Consider the following 19,137-nt stretch of genomic DNA (forward strand, 5'->3'; position numbering starts at 1 on the left):
GGAAGAAATTTCATTATTTTCAGTGGGCGGGGAGAAAATTTTTGACAGTGGGTACCCAAAAATTCGTCGAGGGAGGGGAAAACCGTAGTTGAATGAAGTTGAGGAAGAGGGGAGCAATGTTCCAAGGTATACTGCTAGCTGCTCGCATGGTTTTGTGTTGATTTGAGTTGCCTAGTGGGTATCTAGTGGGCAATGGGGAATTTCAGTAGTGGGGAGAGGGCAGTGGGGAGCTTGAATTGTTGTGGGGAGTGGGGAGCGGGCAGACCATATATACTGGAGGGCAGTGGGCATCAAAATTTAGTGGGAGGGCACAATTTCCGTGTATGCCAGTGGGAGGGCAGTTACGAACAGCTCTACTTTCCCCTCCAAATTTTAGGTCAAGGTCAAAAATATGTAAAATTGGTATATTAGCCCTCAAAACATGTTTTGTGATGATTTTGCAAAATTGATGAAATTTACCAGTTGGCGGCACCTTGAGTTACACTAACTATACCAATGCTTTTGACTGATCACAACCAACTCAAGGTGTGCAACAGCCACATGGTTTTGAACAGGCTTTAAGTCAACACTGAGATAATCACAAATCATGCAGCTTGGTTAATCTGTACATCACCCTTTGACACATAATTTATTTTGGTGTTCAGCAATTCAAAGAGAAAATGTACTTCTATCTGAAAACTATGACAGTCAGTGTAATACTGCAATGACAATGTGAACTCATGCAGGTAATCTTCTTCATTATCTTAATCATTTATGAGATACTCCATTTACAGCAATATATTCAGCAAATTCACCTATATCTTGACAATGGGGACAGGGTGTAAGTGATTTTATCACATTTACAGCAATATATTCAGCAAATTCACCTATATCTTGGCACTGGGGACAGGGTGTAAGTGATTTTATCACATTTACAGCAATATATTCAGCAAATTCACCTATATCTTGGCACTGGGGACAGGGTGTAAGTGTTTTATCACATTTACAGCAATATATTCAGCAAATTCACCTATATCTTGGCACTGGGGACAGGGTGTAAGTGATTTTATCACATTTACAGCAATATATTCAGCAAATTCACCTATATCTTGGCACTGGGGACAGGGTGTAAGTGATTTTATCACATTTACAGCAATATATTCAGCAAATTCACCTATATCTTGGCACTGGGGACAGGGTGTAAGTGATTTTATCACATTTACAGCAATATATTCAGCAAATTCACCTATATCTTGGCACTGGGGACAGGGTGTAAGTGATTTTATCACATTTACCAATATATTCAGCAAATTCACCTATATCTTGGCACTGGGGACAGGGTGTAAGTGATTTTATCACATTTACAGCAATATATTCAGCAAATTCACCTATATCTTGGCACTGGGGACAGGGTGTAAGTGATTTTATCACATTTACAGCAATATATTCAGCAAATTCACCTATATCTTGGCACTGGGGACAGGGTGTAAGTGATTTTATCACATTTACAGCAATATATTCAGCAAATTCACCTATATCTTGACAATGGGGACAGGGTGTAAGTGATTTTATCACATGGATTTCCCCCTAACAAGAAAATAAATTATCGACCAATTGCAGCCCCCCCACAAAAAAAATCATTCTGTCACTTAAAGCACAGCAAATTCTTCCTCAGTCATCTGATACATACATGCACCAACAGAACATGAACCTTCAATACACATTTGCCCTAATACAAATGCTGTATTCATAGCATACATATTTGCACAACCTTCCTTAGCAAGATACCCCTCAGCTAATCCCTACCAATGTGTGAGGCCTGATAGACACTGTGATTTTGACACAGCACTGTGTTCGGTAGATCTGAAAAAACCTAAAACATGGTGTAACTAATCTGTGTACCTCAATGATAAGGCTGTGTACCTTGATGATAAGGCATTTATTCCTGAATTTACTCATATCACAGATAAATAATCTTTCCACAATACATGATTTTATTGATCATTCAATAGATCCTAAATTCTATGTTGATAATAGATCCTAAATTCTATGTTGATAATAGATCCTGAATTCTATGTTGATAATAGATCCTGAATCTATCTTGATAATAGATCCTGAATTCTATGTTGATAATAGATCCTGAATTCTATGTTGATAATAGATCTTGAATTCTATGTTGATAATAGATCCTGAATTCTATCTTGATAATAGATCCTGAATTCTATCTTGATAATAGATCCTGAATTCTATCTTGATAATAGATCCTGAATTCTATCTTGATAATAGATCCTGAATAATATCTTGATAATCGATCCTTAATTCTATCTTGATAAAAGATCCTGAATTCTATCTTGATAATAGATCCTGAATTCTATCTTGATAATAGATCCTGAAAATATCTTGATAATGATCCTAATTCTATCTTGATAATAGATCCTGAATTCTATCTTGATAATAGATCCTGAATTCTATCTTGATAATAGATCCTGAATTCTGTTTTGATAATCTATGTGATATAAGATAAAGTATATACACACCTTCTTGGCCCTTTTCACCATCAAGACCATTGATACCTGGTCGACCATCTAAACCTCTAGCTCCCTTGTCACCCTGAGGTCCTGTCTCACCAAGCAGCCCTGGAGCCCCACGTGGACCAAAATCACCTGTAATTAAGAATTATGTTTTAATGACAGAACTCACCTAAGACATCAACTTGCAAGCATCCATAGCAATAGTACTGACTTGAATTTTTCAGTGATTAAATTTTGATTATGATATTGTACTGGTATTCTCTTGTTGTTCACTATTTCTTTTTTGATCATTTACAGTTTTTCTTGTGTTATAATTATGTCAGTTTTCACAAGGTGCACAACAAGCAAGATGACATGCTGACAGTTTGTCAATGCTGACATACCTGGATCTCCCTCTTCACCTCTCTGTCCTGGTACACCATTCAAGCCAGGCAGACCAATGGAACCTTTCTCTCCTAAAATTCAAAATATAAGACAAGTAAAAAAAGGTATTCATCAAAACAGCTGATCTCTAGAGTAAATTGCTTTTGTAACTGTCTTTGTATATCCCTTCTTTCTTATCCAGATTTTATCTGATACAGTCACTGGTACTTTGATCACCTTTGTGACATATACGATTGGGGAGAAGCAAAGTCCTTTTATTTACAATGGAAATCTAGATATTCTGATGTTGCATTCCATTATAAAAAAACAATTCTTTCTTTTCTCGCTAACCTGACCAAAAACAGTACTCACCCACTACAAAGCAAAGAAACTCTTGCATAAGTGGTTGTACATGCCAACTCAGAGAAGTGTAAATTGCAAGACAACATTAGACAATCAAACAATAATTTCCCTTACAAATCACAGTTTTTACACAAGAATTACAAACCACATTTATATTACACTAGATATAACTTTAAAATGATGTTTGAGAAATAAATAGGATTTAATCTCTAATAACTTTTAACTTGGGCTTGAAACATTTTGGAGATTTGATTTTGCATGATACAAATATTTGCCAAATTTAAACAGACAGACTATAAATATTTTCCTCTTTACTTACATTCTGAGAATGAGAAAATCCTAAATGCATATGCAAGAAAACCACAAATGCATTACACATACCTTTGGGTCCTGAAGGTCCCACATTTCCTGGAAAGCCTGGTCGTCCAGGAAATCCAGTAAATCCAGCAAAGCCCTTTTCACCCTGCTCACCAGGTTGACCTTTGCGACCTGTTGACAATAAGTGCACAGCATGATGAATTTCAATTGCTGGGATAGAGTAATGGTGTGGCATGTTTCACAACTAGTCAGGACACATGAAGGATAACTTGCATTATGTAAAATAATAGCCAAGATTTCACTGTATATTGAATTGTATTACTATGCATGTTGATAATAATTTCCTCGTATGAAGTTTTAATGAAATCTGTCAATAAATCCACGAGTAATGTAACAATATGGTTTCCTAGTGTCCAAATTTGATCTTATAATTACCATGGCTTTTTATCACTATGTGTCATTTTAATGTTGTTGAAATGGGGAAATGTCAAATAACTTGGTCCACAGTGCTAAAAACTTGACCACTTAAACAATTCTTACAACTGTCAATTTCATAGGGCACTCAAAAGGTGGTAATATATAAATGTTTGCAATATACAAAATATGCAGTATACACATTGACTTTGACATTGGATATAAATCAAAACAGTCATAACAAGTCATTGATGATGACATAGTCCCTTACGACATATAATTGTGTTGCTGCTGCGTGGTGACCTGCAGTCCACTACCATCCATGTGGCAAAAAAGGCTGACGTCTGTCCATATGAACTAATGTAAGGCAAAATAACTTAATAAATACATTCAATAAAGTTACACAGATTGATTTATAAAATGGGCACAACAGGCATTTAATGGGGTTTTTAAAATGTCTTTGAATGATTTTCTGAAGATATTTATACTAATTTCATAGAATAATTCTCAGTTACCTTGGAATCCTGGAAATCCTGGTCCACCTTTTGATCCTTTCATCTTTTTCATCATTTCTTCCAGATCATCCATTCCCTCAGCTGGCATTCCCTTTTCACCTTTGACACCTTTGAGGAGACTAATACGGCCTGCACGACCAGGTCTACCTGTAGGACCAGGCCTACCAGCTGGCCCGCTTTCACCTGCAATTTAACAATAAATTTTTTACTTTGTTCACAGATGAAAGAACACATGATAATTGTACTCAAATTTCAATCTTGAGCAGTTGAATTTCACCATTCTCAATGTTGTACTGTAAAGCAGTTGAATTTCACCATTCTCAATGTTGTACTGTAAAAGATATCTCTGGCAGCTTCCATCTCCATCATGCAATGACTGTACCTTGATCTGAATCAAAAGCTACCATTTTAAATATTGCAATGAACTGATCCACTACAAAACATGATTATCATTACACACTCTGCTGATATTAATATCAGGTGTTTGATTTAATGTTTGTACCTTTCAATCCATTATCTCCATCTGGACCACGAGGTCCTGGTTCTCCGGGTGGTCCATCACGCCCCTGTTCAAAAACACAAAGTTTAGAAATTTCAGATAAGACTGGTTACAATGTAAACTTGCATAAATAAATACAATAAATTCGGAAAATGCGGAGTTTGGCTTGCAGATGAATCATGCAGCCCCACATGATATCCACCATCACAGTAACAAGAACAGGTGCTTACAATTCAAAAAGGTTTCACAAAATGAACACTACTTGGGATAGTTTACAGTAAGTATATGCCACTATACCACTGTTCATACAGGTTTAGTCTACAGCATATGTTTCCATAAATTTACTTAAACATACATGAATAAAGCTGTGAAAACTGCATTTGTATTACTGGTCTCTACATTGCTAGTCACTACATTCAAATTAATCCTGGAACAGCCATGGAATTCAGAGAGATTTATTTATGAGCTGTGTGTGCATGAATGGGTCTGAATCTTTTTCTTACACACACACACACAATTTCGAGAGCATAAATATTCAACAAAACTGGGGAAGCAACACTAAAGTCCTGTGGCCATGTCTTTTCAGTCTAAGCTGTAACGGTATTAAGTTGAAAATGATCAGCAGAACACTGTAGAACAAACATGAATGTACATACACAAAGCCACTTGGCACATTTATGAGCTACACATTCCATTTTTTCTGGTATAACTTGTGTTTCGGCCTGTTTACCTTAAATCCTGGGTTTCCGGGAAATCCAGCAAAGCCAGGACTACCCTTCTCACCAGCATCCCCGGGTTCCCCTGCAACACCGTCTGGACCTCTCTCACCTGGTAGGCCATCTTCTCCAGGTGCACCGTTGTCTCCTGGAGAACCATTATCACCTGGTCTCCCATCAAATCCAGGAAAACCTAATGAAGAACAATAGAATGTATCTTGTTACAATTACTCGTCAGTGATGTGTAAATATTATACAAATTAAAGTGTTACATTGATATTATAGATGATATCTTAATAAAACTTTAATAATGTCCTGTCTTCATTACAAATTGATGATTGCATGTTGAATATTACTGAAACTAATTTTCAGATGTTTCCGTTGAAAGGGCTATAACGCAGATCATTTTCAGTGAAATTTTCACATGGCATTACAAAATCTACCGGTACACCTTTTTCAATTAGTGAGAATGACACTGCATTCCTATTTGGTCAGAACTGACGTAACTTTGACATTTTAAAGTCATTTGAAAACTATGAGGAATGACGTTTCTTTTCACTCCTGGCATCACATAGATAAACATCACCAACATTTAATTAAACATCAAGGTAGCCTTCCCCAGGCATTAAAACACTAAATTTTCAAAGCTGATAATCAACAGGCTTCAGAGAATAAGATTTTCTGATCAAATTTCATCACTAGCATAGATTCATCCAAAGGAAGCTAAATAAAACATCCACCTATAAGATTAGCTCTGCCTCGCTGACAGCAGAGCTAAAAAGTTGGCAAAATCTGAATGTTGGTTAGCATCTTGTCCAAATTAATTTACATCTTGAATAATCACACAGTTTGTTGTGAAGTACCTAGTGTAGGTGCATTTTTTAATGTTTTGCTTGTTGTTTTTTCCTCCTATATATTAGTTTTATCTGAAACAACTTAAAGAAAAATAATAATAATAATTATAATAATAATAATAATAATAATAACAAGGCAGTATTGCTGAAGGCAATGAGTACTTGGGCCGTGATAGAGTAATTTTGAGGACAATATATACTACTATTCAAATATGGTCTTGAATTTCCTCCTGTCAATGAGGCATTTGATTAACTGGCTATTAAACGAAGCAATGGCATGACAACGGCAAAATATGTCTAGCAACTTTTGTGGAGTTTGAGGCAGGGGTTCTTTATTTATAGCGGGAATTGCTTAAACTCCTTAAATATTCAAATTACAGCAAATTTCTTTTGTTCTCGATGGTAGATGTCTAATATTTAGATGGGCATATTTAGATTTCTACCCTATAGTTATCCCTATATACCAAAATCGGACATCCAGCTCTATTGGCTTGCTCAGAATTAGATATGTGCATAATTAATGAGGTACAATATGTGGTGTCATAAGGTGTCCCATCATACCATTTATGAAGGGTGTAGCACTTGTGGTTACTGAGTTGTGGACAAATATATATATTTGAGGTCAAAGGTCATTGAGGTCACGTCACATTTTGTCATAATAATTGTATTGCTAAGTTATTCCTATATACCAAAAATCAGACCTCCAGCTCTATTGGCGCGCTCAAAATTATATATGTGCATAATTAATGAGGTACAATATGTGGTGTCATAAGGTGTCTTATCATACCAAATATGAAGGATGTAGCACTTGTGGTTACTGAGTTGTGGACAAATATATATATTTGAGGTCAAAGGTCATTGAGGTCACGTCACATTTTGTCATAATAATTGTATTGCTAAGTTATTCCTATATACCAAAAATCAGACCTCTAGCTCTATTGGCTCGCTCAAAATAAGATATGCACATAATTAATGAGGTACAATATATGGTGTCATAAGGTGTCCTTTCATACCAATATGAAGGGTGTAGCACTTGTGGTTACTGAGTTGTGGACAATATGTATATTTGAGGTCAAAGGTCATTGAGGTCACGTGAAGTTTTGTCAAACAAATTATATTGTTAACTTATCCCTATATACCAGAAATCAGACCTCTTGCTCTATTGGCTCGCTCATACTTAGATATGCACATAATTAATGGAGTACAATATGTGGCATCATAAGGTGTCCCATCATACCAAATATGAAAGGTTTAGCACTTGTGGTTACTGAGTCATGGACAATAATGTATATTTGAGGTCAAAGGTCACCAAGGTCACATGATATTTTGTCAAAATGTCTGAGATATCTGCGTGAACCGATGGACTCACTGATGCACTCACTGACGGATATGAGCCAATCTATAAGCCCCCTGGACTTTATCCGTGGGGACAAAAAAACTGTGTCACTGCATCCTTTAGGCAATATGAATACGATGAGAAACTAAATTTTTATTTTTCTTGGCATCATACATGCGAGTCTATGGAGAACTGCCTTATACATGGGAGTCTATGGAGGTGTAAACTAAAAAGTCCTCTAACACGGCCAAATTTGATAGCATTGTGAAACAAATCGACGTGCATCTGTATGGGGTTGGGTACTGTAGGCGTGAACGGACGGACGGACGCACGGACATGACCAAACCTATAAGTCCCCTCGGACTTCGTCCATGGTGATTAAAAACAACGCAACAGTTACACGGTACGTGAAAGTACCCATGATGCAATGCGATTTGTACACACGGAGATCGGCCTGCCCGTTATCCCCATTGCGCGTATGCACCCATAGAAACACGATACAATAGTTGAGTACATGCAGATACAGTCATCAGCGCGTTGCGATCGCCTCGAAAATATTTAGACTGACAGTGGAAGTTTTTCTTGTATTCACGTATATGTATTTATCATCGGCCAGATATAAGGATTGAACTTTTAGCACAAATGCTGCGATGTCTGATACATTGATAGCATGCATTACCGAGTTACTGAATGTCATTGTCAGCTCTGGCTACGCGGTGACACTGACAGAAACACATTTCGGCGAACGCAAGCTGCACTGAATCGACACCCTTCCAACCAGCAAAGCTGTTGAGGATTTAATGGACCGCAGTTTTCAACAAGCGATCGTGAAAGTTCTGTAAACACTTCAATATCCTGTGATCGTGCAGAAACAGCGTACTGCGTAGCGCCTTTGTAGTTTTACGTACGGCCAGTGTTGTTTACATCAGCCGGTCCCCGGGAGAAGACGGCAACGCAACCCTAAAAACGCATCGTAACAAAGAGTTTTGTCAACAGTTGGCAATGCAAAGCCACGTTCCTATCTGTTCTAGTCTTTACAGTTCGAGGACCGTGCAAAATGAACATTGATTCATATTTCGTGCGATCGAGAAATTACATGATTAATACCGGTACATAATACACAGATACAGCAATGAGCCATGTCATTTGTATTTGTTTCAGCGCCGTGTCTCGTACGATTTTAATCCGGCACAAGCGAGCGTAAGCCTGAGTAAAGTGCATGTGCATACAAAAGCAAAATTATAACATGGCAAAGTACATTTTTCATTCCGATGTGACTGTCTGTTTTCAAACTCTATCTCCTCCCTCGATTTTGGGGTCAACATAGGCAAGCAGTATATCGTTGGAATCGTATTTAATTGCACGACAATCTTATGTTGACCATTTCTCAAAATCCACGTTTGTAATCGAGAAATAGCCAAAATTCCGTTAAAAATCTCATTTTTTACTAAATAATTGCGCTGAAATTTCCAAATGACGGTCAAATAAAAATCTGGGAACATACTTTTACTCGGAGCAAGCATGGCAATGGTGTATGCACTCTTTCAGGCATCATTGATAAAAAACCAGAGAAGAGATAGCTAAAAATATCCCCAAAAGGGCAAAAAAATGAAAACTTAACGACAATTTTCAATGATATGGATCTTTGGATAGAAAAATGCTATAAAGATCCGGAAAAAAACTGAAAATGTACGTCTTTCGGGCTATCACATTGACGTAACTGCGAACGAGGATAAAAGTCATGCGTACGCATTCGACCTCAATTTCAAGCTGGGGGCTATTTTTGGACAGCTTTAGTCAGAATTGTAATGGCGCCCTCGGTGGTAGAATGGTGATCTCTGTGTGTACGAATCGAGTTGCATCATGGGATAAACCACGTACTGTGAGTTATGACAGCTACACCGGCGGTAGGTTCATATCCAGAGCCCCGTACGGTCTGCCGCCGTCGCTTGAAAACAATCTCATGCACCCGGCCATATGGGCAGCTGGCCGGATCACAGTCGCTCGAGAGCTATTCAGCTCTGGAACTATTCGCCCCATAGACGAGTATACAGAAGCGAGGTATTTCTCGCTTCTGTATACTCGTCTATGGGGCGAATAGTCCCAGAGCTGAATAGCTCTCGAGCGACTGTGGCCGGATGCATGACTTCCCGGAGAAGGCGAGCTGTCACGTTCAAAGCTCAGGATTATTTGTCGATCAAATTTCAGTAAATTTACCTTACCTAGATGAAATTTTGTCTATAGGCTGAAATTTCGCCGAAGTTTGACAAAATTACATCGATTTTTCAGGTTCATATGCGACATTTTTGAGTTTTGAGTGCAGACAGAAATAAGTTTTGAGGCAACATGGCTGCGACCCCATGTTGACCCCTAGCCCTGCGTACGATGCTATGTGCTACAGCTAACACACAGCATCGTACGCAGGGCCAGCGAGAGAGTTGCCGACATCGACGGTTATTTACGAGAAGTGAATAAAAGACTGTCATTTTTGGAAGCGATCGAGTAGCTGAGGTAGGCTGGGATACGACTTGGGCGCAAGAACGCTGAATTTCGGCAGTAATTTGGCTTTTTACGTCAAGTCCCAAAATGGATTTGAAGTCACCGACCCAACGTACGGGTCTTTGCAGGGCTGTGGTGGTGAGCGGGGCGGTTAGCTGTAGCGGAACACACAGCATCGTACGCAGGGCTAGTTGACCCCCAAGTGAAAATGTGTTCGCGATCAAATCTTCCTATATTTTTTTTCAGAATTTTCAACAAAATCATTGCTTCTTACATCTTTTGTAAAATATAAAATACTAAAATAAAACTGCGATGTGCCATGTCTCCAGATTTCTAAAATATCGTTCGTTGACCGTTCGACACAAACTTGTGACGCAGTTGAAATTCAATACTGACCGCCAAATAAATGAGACGAGATCAGTCTAGACATCCTCCAAATTATCCAACCATTCGCATTGGAGTTCAGCTCGCTTAGAGTATCATAACATTTTTCGGCCTTTTAGATCGACCCTAATATCTCCCATTTAGGAAATAAATACACAAGCTACCTCGACAAAACTTCGTGCACCATGCACCATCCAAGACCAAACGCACTACAAATCTGTCTTGACGTCATCATCTCCTTACATGGTAATCGGCATACCGTATTTTTTAGCAAAGGGGACACAGAATACGTCGGAGTATTCAGTTTCAAAACGTATTACATTGTGTGATGTTGTCAAAAAAAGGTCATGTTACTGCAGTGGTATAAATTACAAAACACAAAAGTTCAAATCAGTTTATTTGGACTGGCTTTACCCAACATTTCATATTGTTTCTTATGCCAGATTTGACCACGTGCTTACTGGCGACCCCTTTTCATGCAAATTTTGTGTCAAATGATGTGTTCCCCTGGAAAAACAAACGTACGATTTCTAAATGAAGGAGGCGAAATTTGCCCTCAAGACTCGAAACCACCCCTTATGGGGTGTACCTAGCTATTTTTAACGAGCTTCTCGAATCTGCAGCTCTATTTCGAAATGATGGTCTGGTTTTCTCAGCTCAAGGATAAGTGTTCTCCATCGCTGTGGGCGTTACTATTCTCAACCGGGGTACAGTTTCCAGTCGTAATGTTTTCATTGTGTCCGGGATATAAAACCTTTCCTTTTCAAACTTTCTCTTTGATTAACACTAATCCACATCTTGTCAGTGATTAAACATGTTTCAAGTTTAAATGTTAAATTCTGGTCTCGAGCCCTCCTGTTTGACCAAACCGAAATTACCCCTCCCACTTTGGCTCGTCCAGTGGGTGTAGCAAGGGTCGTGCCATCGCCTAGTAAACGGAGGGTGCATTAATTGTTGCATTTCGATGCACATTTTGATTATATTCAGAAGATTTGTGGCAAAAACTCAGATAGAGAAGCATTTATATTCACATCTCACTTATTCAAGACTGGCTGAGAGCAGCACTTCCATTCAGTTAACATCATTACGCCATTTATTATGCCCAGAAAGATGAAGCCAATACATTTTGCCCTCCCTGGTCTCAGCCAGAAATGGTTATACCTTACAGTTTTTTCCCACGGAATGAAAACAAATGTACTTGGGCTGAGGCCCAAGTACAATAATAATAATAATAATAATTATAATAATAATAATAATAATAATATTACCATCGTACATTCTCACTGTATATAAAAAGTGTGCCATACAATGATGATGGACATATCATTGCATCAGTGGAACTGACAGACATCCTTTGAGCCACACACGTATCAGTTCAAAATATTTCAGCCTGCTAAATAAATATTTACATGACATGAAGTCCCTTGAAATGTCACAACATATCAGTAGCTTAACATTGTTCATACCGTCACTGCCATCTATTCCATTGGGTCCGGGTAATCCAGGTTCTCCTTTGACCATAAATCCAACAGCTTTACCGGGTTCTCCAGGTTCTCCAACTTCACCATCTGGGCCTGTGTCTCCTCTAGGTCCTACAATATAAGATGAAAACATTTAACAGTTTTTTTCAGGTTAATTCACCAAAATTCAACTTATGCAACTACATCATATAGTAAATCAAAATTTTGAAAAAAGTCTAGTCTGATTGCATTTCTGTCCAAAATACATCTGTACCCAGAAATAATTGGGATGACCACTAGACACAATATCTGTCCCAAAAGCATAGCTTTGGTTGCAGTTTGCTTGTCACCAGCATTATTTTGATTTCCTTTGTCAAACTTTTCTTGAACTGACAGGCATAACATTCAAATTGTCACAAACAAGCAGACTCTTTGCAGAAACTGTAGAGCTGAGTAGGATTAAGGTGTGGTAATAAATCCCTGGCTTGCAAGAATGCCCTCTCTTTGCAAGCATTTGCAGCCAGGAGACAGTGCCTTCATGTGAAGGTTGGAATACAATCCATCCAATTTCTTCACAGCACAAAGTACAATATTGATCCTGAAATTCTGTTTGCTTGCTTATCAAATTTTCAATTGTATCATTTGGCATGGAATGTGACTATAAAAATTATAATTATGAAGATTTTTTAGACCGGCATTTTCTCAAAATTTCATTGTTGCTGACAGTGACATAAAAAATATTCAGTGAAAAATGATAAAACACAAAAACTGTGGGACATATGAATATTTCCCTGTTACACCATATAGCATGACCATAGCGACTGCCAAAAGCTAGCACGTCATTATAAGAGGTAGGTACCCACCATCATCTTTTGAATTTGTTCACACTACAAAATCTGGATATTAAATACATACCAGAAGATTTATGTATTGGTTTTCACAACAATCTGACAGACAGAGATTTTTCTAGTTAACTAATTTGGTATAATTCGATAGTGTAGTAAGGTTGGTTTAATCTGCAAATGTAAGCTCATCTGCTTTTCTTTTTTTTTGCAATGCACTTGTTTTTATGGGTAATTTGTAACATTACAACTTTCAGCTGTAGGGTACCTAACACTTTTAATAAATTTGAACAATCATCAGATCCAATTCTCCCAAATTAGTTCCAATCGTGTTAATTGCAAACAGTTATTTCTTGTTCAACTTTTTATAGCTCCCAAGGTTCTCAGATTCAAGGAGTAAGCACAGTCATTTATAGTGGGTGTATTTCCAGTGACAAGAAATGTTGATCTTTGAAAGCCAAGAATTTCAGGGGCTTCTCCCTGTGTTCTTTGGCCAGTGTTTTGCAGAATAAAACATAACTGCTCCCTTTCACACCCTTTAAACTGAAAATTATCAGGTCAGTGACTTACCTTTAAGACCAATGTCTCCAAAAAAGCCAGGATTTCCATCTCTGCCTTTGTCACCAGGTTCACCTCTGGCTCCCGGTAAACCTACCTCACCAGGCAAGCCCTGTGGCCCTGGAAAGCCATCAATACCTTGACTACCCTCCTGGCCTGTAATACAAAATCAATAATATGTTATGATGGACATCATGAATGCTGATCAACTCTGATCATTGATCAATTCTTATACATCACCACTTTTCGCCAGAGCAGATGACATTAGTACATGCCTTGATGCGAGTGGAAATCAGTGGATTGATTTGGATAGGAAATCCGGGGAGTTAATTAGTGGGCCATGTGAATGATGTACTGACTGGTTTCCATAGTAACCCAGTCTGGTGAAGCCCTTCGACATTTTTGACATCAAAATACATGCTTAACGCTAGATGTAAAATCAATGAGCGCACTGCTATTTTGACTTTCATTAAAATCTGTTTGATGCTGGTGGAGATGGTAAAATTGTGAGAATGCCCTGTGAGTAACTAAATTTTATATGCCATTAACTGTAATGAGGTATTTATTAAAAATATTATTGCCTGAATACATGGGTTTATGTGCCCTGGCAGCAGGAGACAATGTACCCTCCTGGCGTCGGGCAACTTGACACCTGCCCTTGGGCACATAAACCTATGTATTCAGGCAACAATGTAGAGCAGATTACAATGCAGAGTACCACTACATACACTGTGTATACACTGAATGTATCTGGTTTGAATGCTAGATTAGTGCACATTGTACCAAAAGAAATACCTACGATATATACATCAGACATTAACTCTCTATGCTACACCATAAAAGTAGCCTGTATGTTTGTATTTGTCATGGAGTCTTTCAAATGTACTAGCTAATTCAGCAAAATCAACATACCAGTAAGAGATTGTATATTGATTTATTGAAATAGGTATTAATCTTTGTTATGATACCTGCTGATGTGCAGCTGGCTTGGAAGGTTACATCTTATTGGTTGATTGTCACTATTTAAAGCAGCAATGTAGGCAGTCTATTGTGTATAATTCAATGATAATGGTAAGATTCAGCCAACCAATTAGATAACAGCTTCCGAGATGCTGCACATTTCATAGTCCCCTGATAAAGGTTTTGCACACTGAGGTTGTAAGGCAGAAGGGCCTTAGCATGCAAAGGCCCGTATTCCGTATGTTCGCAAAATATTTACCAACAAAGAATGAGGTGTACATCGAGGTGCTAGAAGAACATGTTACAACCGAGTGATGTTCATGTATATTTATACTACACAGGCAGCAAGATGCAATCATTAGAAAAAATGTTTGATTGAAAGAAATATTGTGCCTTAATTTGGTAAAGTTTGTGACAATTTCATAATGAAATGACCATGTACTTAAAGCTGCGTGTTTACACTTAAGTCATAAATATATTGTTGAAATATCACTAGACTAGATCTTTGTGTAGTGATCTCCCTATTTTTTAATCTGCTTGCCAAAATTTAACAAACCGCTATATATTGTTGCCTGAATACATGGGTTTATGTGCCCGAGAGTAGTTGACAACTTGCCCGACGGCAGGAGGGCGCATTGTCTCCTGCTGCGAGGGCACATAAACCCATGTATTCAGACAATATTTTTATTACATGTACAAGCCTCTTCACAGTTCATGCTATACAACATTTAGTTACATGCAGGGCATTTTAAAACAATTTTATCATTATCGACCAGCATCAAACAGATTTGAACGAAAGTCAGTTCTCTGAACTGTCCAAGTAGAAACACTTTCACCAATGCAACTTGACGATCAAATTAGAAAGAGCACAGTGCACATTTAACAGACATTTTCTGTTGTGATCACATGCCAAAGACTGTCAGTACATGCAACAGATTGTCTATTGTCTATACATACTATGGACTGACTATTTCTACAATGCTATAGACTGTCTATTATCTATACATGCAACAGACTGTCTACTGTCTATACATGCTACAGACTGTCTATTGTCTATACATCTACAGACTGTCTATTGTCTATACATGCTATACATAACTTTACCATTGATGTAGAGGTGGATTAATTGGCTTACCGGGAAATCCTTTAAATCCTGGAAATCCGTCACCTCCCCTTTCTCCATCTGGACCAAGTGGACCACGTGGGCCTTGTTCTGCTCCTGGTTCACCTGGTTCTCCTTTGAATCCATCAGTACCTGGTTCACCGTCTTCACCAGGCTGACCTGGGAAACCTGGAAAGCCTGTGCAATCATAGTGTAATAAAGTATGTCACTACAACTGCTGGATTGTCAAATCAAACTTCAACATCAAGACCATAACATGACTTCAGAGTCCATTGCTTGGTATTCTGACTTACTGTAATGGGTATTAGGTGTGAGAAAACACTGTTACATCATGTCAGCAAATTATTTTTATGAGTATTAGTTTTACTTTTCGATAATTCTACAGATTATATATCCTGTGTTATGAGTATATCAGTCAGTGCAGTATCTGAATCACTGCTACACAAGATGAGAAATCAACATAACACTTACAGTGTTGAAGGAGTATTGGTTAGCGTACGAGAATCGTAAGTAGTGTATCATCAATCAAGTTCAACATTACTTTATACAAGAGTATCAGAGAAGAATATTAACCATTTATAAGAAAAGATTTCTCTACAAGAATTGGAAAAGAAACCATTAAAAAATACATCATTGGATATCCTACATGAGTACTGATATCCTAAGCAGTGTTCATGCTATTACTTACACGTATTTTTTATCGACCTCAATACCTTGACATACCTAATTCATGCCAAAAATTATTAGCCAAATGTTTAAGTAAAATACTGAACATGGATAAAGCATTTCAAAGGTATGGTGCTCCACTCACAACCTTATTTACAGTAAGGGTATTCTGCCAAAGTTTTCATTAATAAGCTCATAGAATCAAAGTGGGGCTATGGTCAAAATCATAAATTCCTGCAAAACAGAGAAATCTCATAATGCGTCTATACAATAACAATTCACTCAAAAATCTTATATTGTATAGTTTTTCAAAATATATGGGCCCACCCTAGTGATTTCCTGCTGTGTATAACTTTTCACATAGAATACAAAGTGACGCCAAGTTGATGTTTAAGAAACTTAAGCACTATTCATTTTTTCCTCCTGCTGTAAAACACAGGCTATATCTCTATTGATGAAATTTCCACTTTAGTTTTTGCTGCTGAATTACATAGAAAACACAGGCTATATTGTTAATTCTGGTTGAATGGATAAGTATTTGGCTATACAGGACTCATGTCACAGACAGATTCACTAAGATTTCATTTGATGCAAGATTGTTTCCAAACCTTGTGGTGGATATATATTCTTCCTAGCTAATTTCCACGGTAGTCAATGTGCTACTATCATCTAAGAAGTTTTTGATCAGACTGTGGCTTTGCAATAATTGACAAGCACGACCAATAGCCGATAACATGATTTTCACTTCATGCCAATTTTGTTCATATTTTGAGTGTGAGGAGCATTAGCATGAACACTGCAATGTGTTAGATATCATAAGTATTTGATATCCTATGTATAGGATATACTGTGTAAATGATACCCTATATATAAGATAACCTATGTATTTATTATCTTACGTATAATATCCTATAACTGGAAATGCAGCTGCTAACATTCTATAACTGGAAATGCAGCTGCTAACATTGTAACTGACAATCACATCATTTGCCCCAACCAACAAAGTACTTAAATTTACCTTGGCTACAGTATAAGCTGGCTAAATCCAACTTATTTTTTGTTGTGTAGCAGAATTATCATTGAAAGGTTCGGTATCAATCATTTAGAGTAAAATCAAGATTATCAAAGTCATTATTTACTATTGTATACTGTCATGTCATACCAGGCTATCAATTTATTTCTCATGCACACAATGACTAACAGACTGTGATCCGAAACTATGAGTAAATATTTCAAAATAAGCTGAATTTATATGCTTTATGCAGAGGCTGTCAAATTTGAGGCTGAGATGTGCTTGACACAAAAGTGAAACCATAAAATAATTTGTGAAATTTAGGCTGCAGGGCAATCAACAACCTGTGAAATATAGTACTATTTCCAAGTGACAAATATAGTTGAGAAAATTTCTATCTTAAAAATGACATATAGTGAAAGAAAATCACACCATTAAAAGTTGTAGTAATCTTTGCATCAATAAAAATGTCCACAGCTGCATGTCCACATCAATGTACTATTTATCGACTGTCTTAGGGCCCTGGATAATTAAAACCTGTGCACGATAAACGCAATTTCTGTGCTTAGGGGGAAGGGGGTTTGTCTGCATTTTCATTACCCTGCGGAAAAACTGCCTTATATGTTTTTATATCACAATATCTAGCTACATGTTTTTATGTATTGCAAAATATTGTGATATCTGTTTGGCATTTACCAGGCCAGTGTGGCACAGGCACCACACCAGCATTCACTTGACATACATATCCTTCAGTGAACATGGATAATAATGCTACAATAATTTTGGATACAGTTTTTATGCATTTCATTCTGACAGTTGCTTCATCGTTGAGTTGGCAGAAACTGTGTTAGAAAAGGAAAGGGTTGCAGGTATGACCATATTCGTCAGACTACAAACGTTCAGATTGTTACTTCATTGTTACAATTTTTTGCAATTGCAAAGCATGATGTAATTACCAATTGTATGCAGACACAGATTGAGGCTTGGTTGGATTTTTCGTGCTTCCACACATTCGTTTAGGGGTGGGGGAGGGGGCTGAGGCAAAACACAATTAGTTGTGTTTATCGTGCGCATGTTTTTTATTATCCATGGCCCGTTAATAGCAAAAGGGACCTTTCCTTATCCTACTTCTTACAAGGAACAATACTTTACAAAAGTAAGCATTACTTTTAAAACAGATACAAGGTTTTCAAATCTACTGTGACACATGGTAGCAATTGCAAGGAAATTTTCTTGTTAAATGTTGTAAAGCATTTCTATGGTCAGATGTGATAGCAAAACATGTGATAGTACTGTTTGGATGTGATGGAAAATTTGTATTGGTAGAATGTGTGTTAGTACTGGTACGATGTGATGGAGTATTTGTATTGGTAGAATGTGATGGAGTATTTGTACTGGTAGAATGTGTGTTAGTACTGGTAGGATGTGATGGAGTATTTGTACTGGTAGAATGTGTGTTAGTACTGGTACGATGTGATGGAGTATTTGTACTGGTAGGATGTGATGGAGTATTTGTACTGGTAGAATGTGGTTAGTACTGGTGGGATGTGATGGAGTATTTGTACTGGTAGAATGTGTGGTAGTACTGGTACGATGTGATGGAGTATTTGTACTGGTAGAATGTGATGGAGTATTTGTACTGGTAGAATGTGTGTTAGTACTGGTAGGATGTGATGGAGTATTTGTACTGGTAGAATGTGTGTTAGTACTGGTGGGATGTGATGGAGTATTTGTACTGGTAGAAT

At 37.6% G+C, this 19,137-nt stretch overlaps 1 protein-coding gene across 2 annotated transcripts in view; it reads right to left on the reverse strand.

Moving 5' to 3' along the window:
- Positions 1–19,137, reverse strand: part of LOC139118390 (collagen alpha-2(IV) chain-like) — a 105,402-nt gene that overhangs the window by 12,988 nt on the left and 73,277 nt on the right. Inside the window, exons 25-33 of one of the 2 annotated variants that reach the window (XM_070681686.1) lie at positions 15,727–15,891; positions 13,644–13,787; positions 12,238–12,363; positions 5,713–5,891; positions 4,986–5,049; positions 4,484–4,666; positions 3,618–3,725; positions 2,894–2,965; positions 2,517–2,642 (exon numbers count right to left, since the gene is read on the reverse strand). In XM_070681686.1, coding sequence (XP_070537787.1) covers positions 2,517–2,642; positions 2,894–2,965; positions 3,618–3,725; positions 4,484–4,666; positions 4,986–5,049; positions 5,713–5,891; positions 12,238–12,363; positions 13,644–13,787; positions 15,727–15,891 — 1,167 coding nt within the window. The remainder of the gene's footprint in view (positions 1–2,516; positions 2,643–2,893; positions 2,966–3,617; positions 3,726–4,483; positions 4,667–4,985; positions 5,050–5,712; positions 5,892–12,237; positions 12,364–13,643; positions 13,788–15,726; positions 15,892–19,137) is intronic. The other variant, XM_070681688.1, reaches the window with a different exon arrangement.

This window comes from Ptychodera flava, chromosome 19 (genome assembly GCF_041260155.1).
Source record: "Ptychodera flava strain L36383 chromosome 19, AS_Pfla_20210202, whole genome shotgun sequence".
NCBI lineage: Eukaryota > Metazoa > Hemichordata > Enteropneusta > Ptychoderidae > Ptychodera > Ptychodera flava.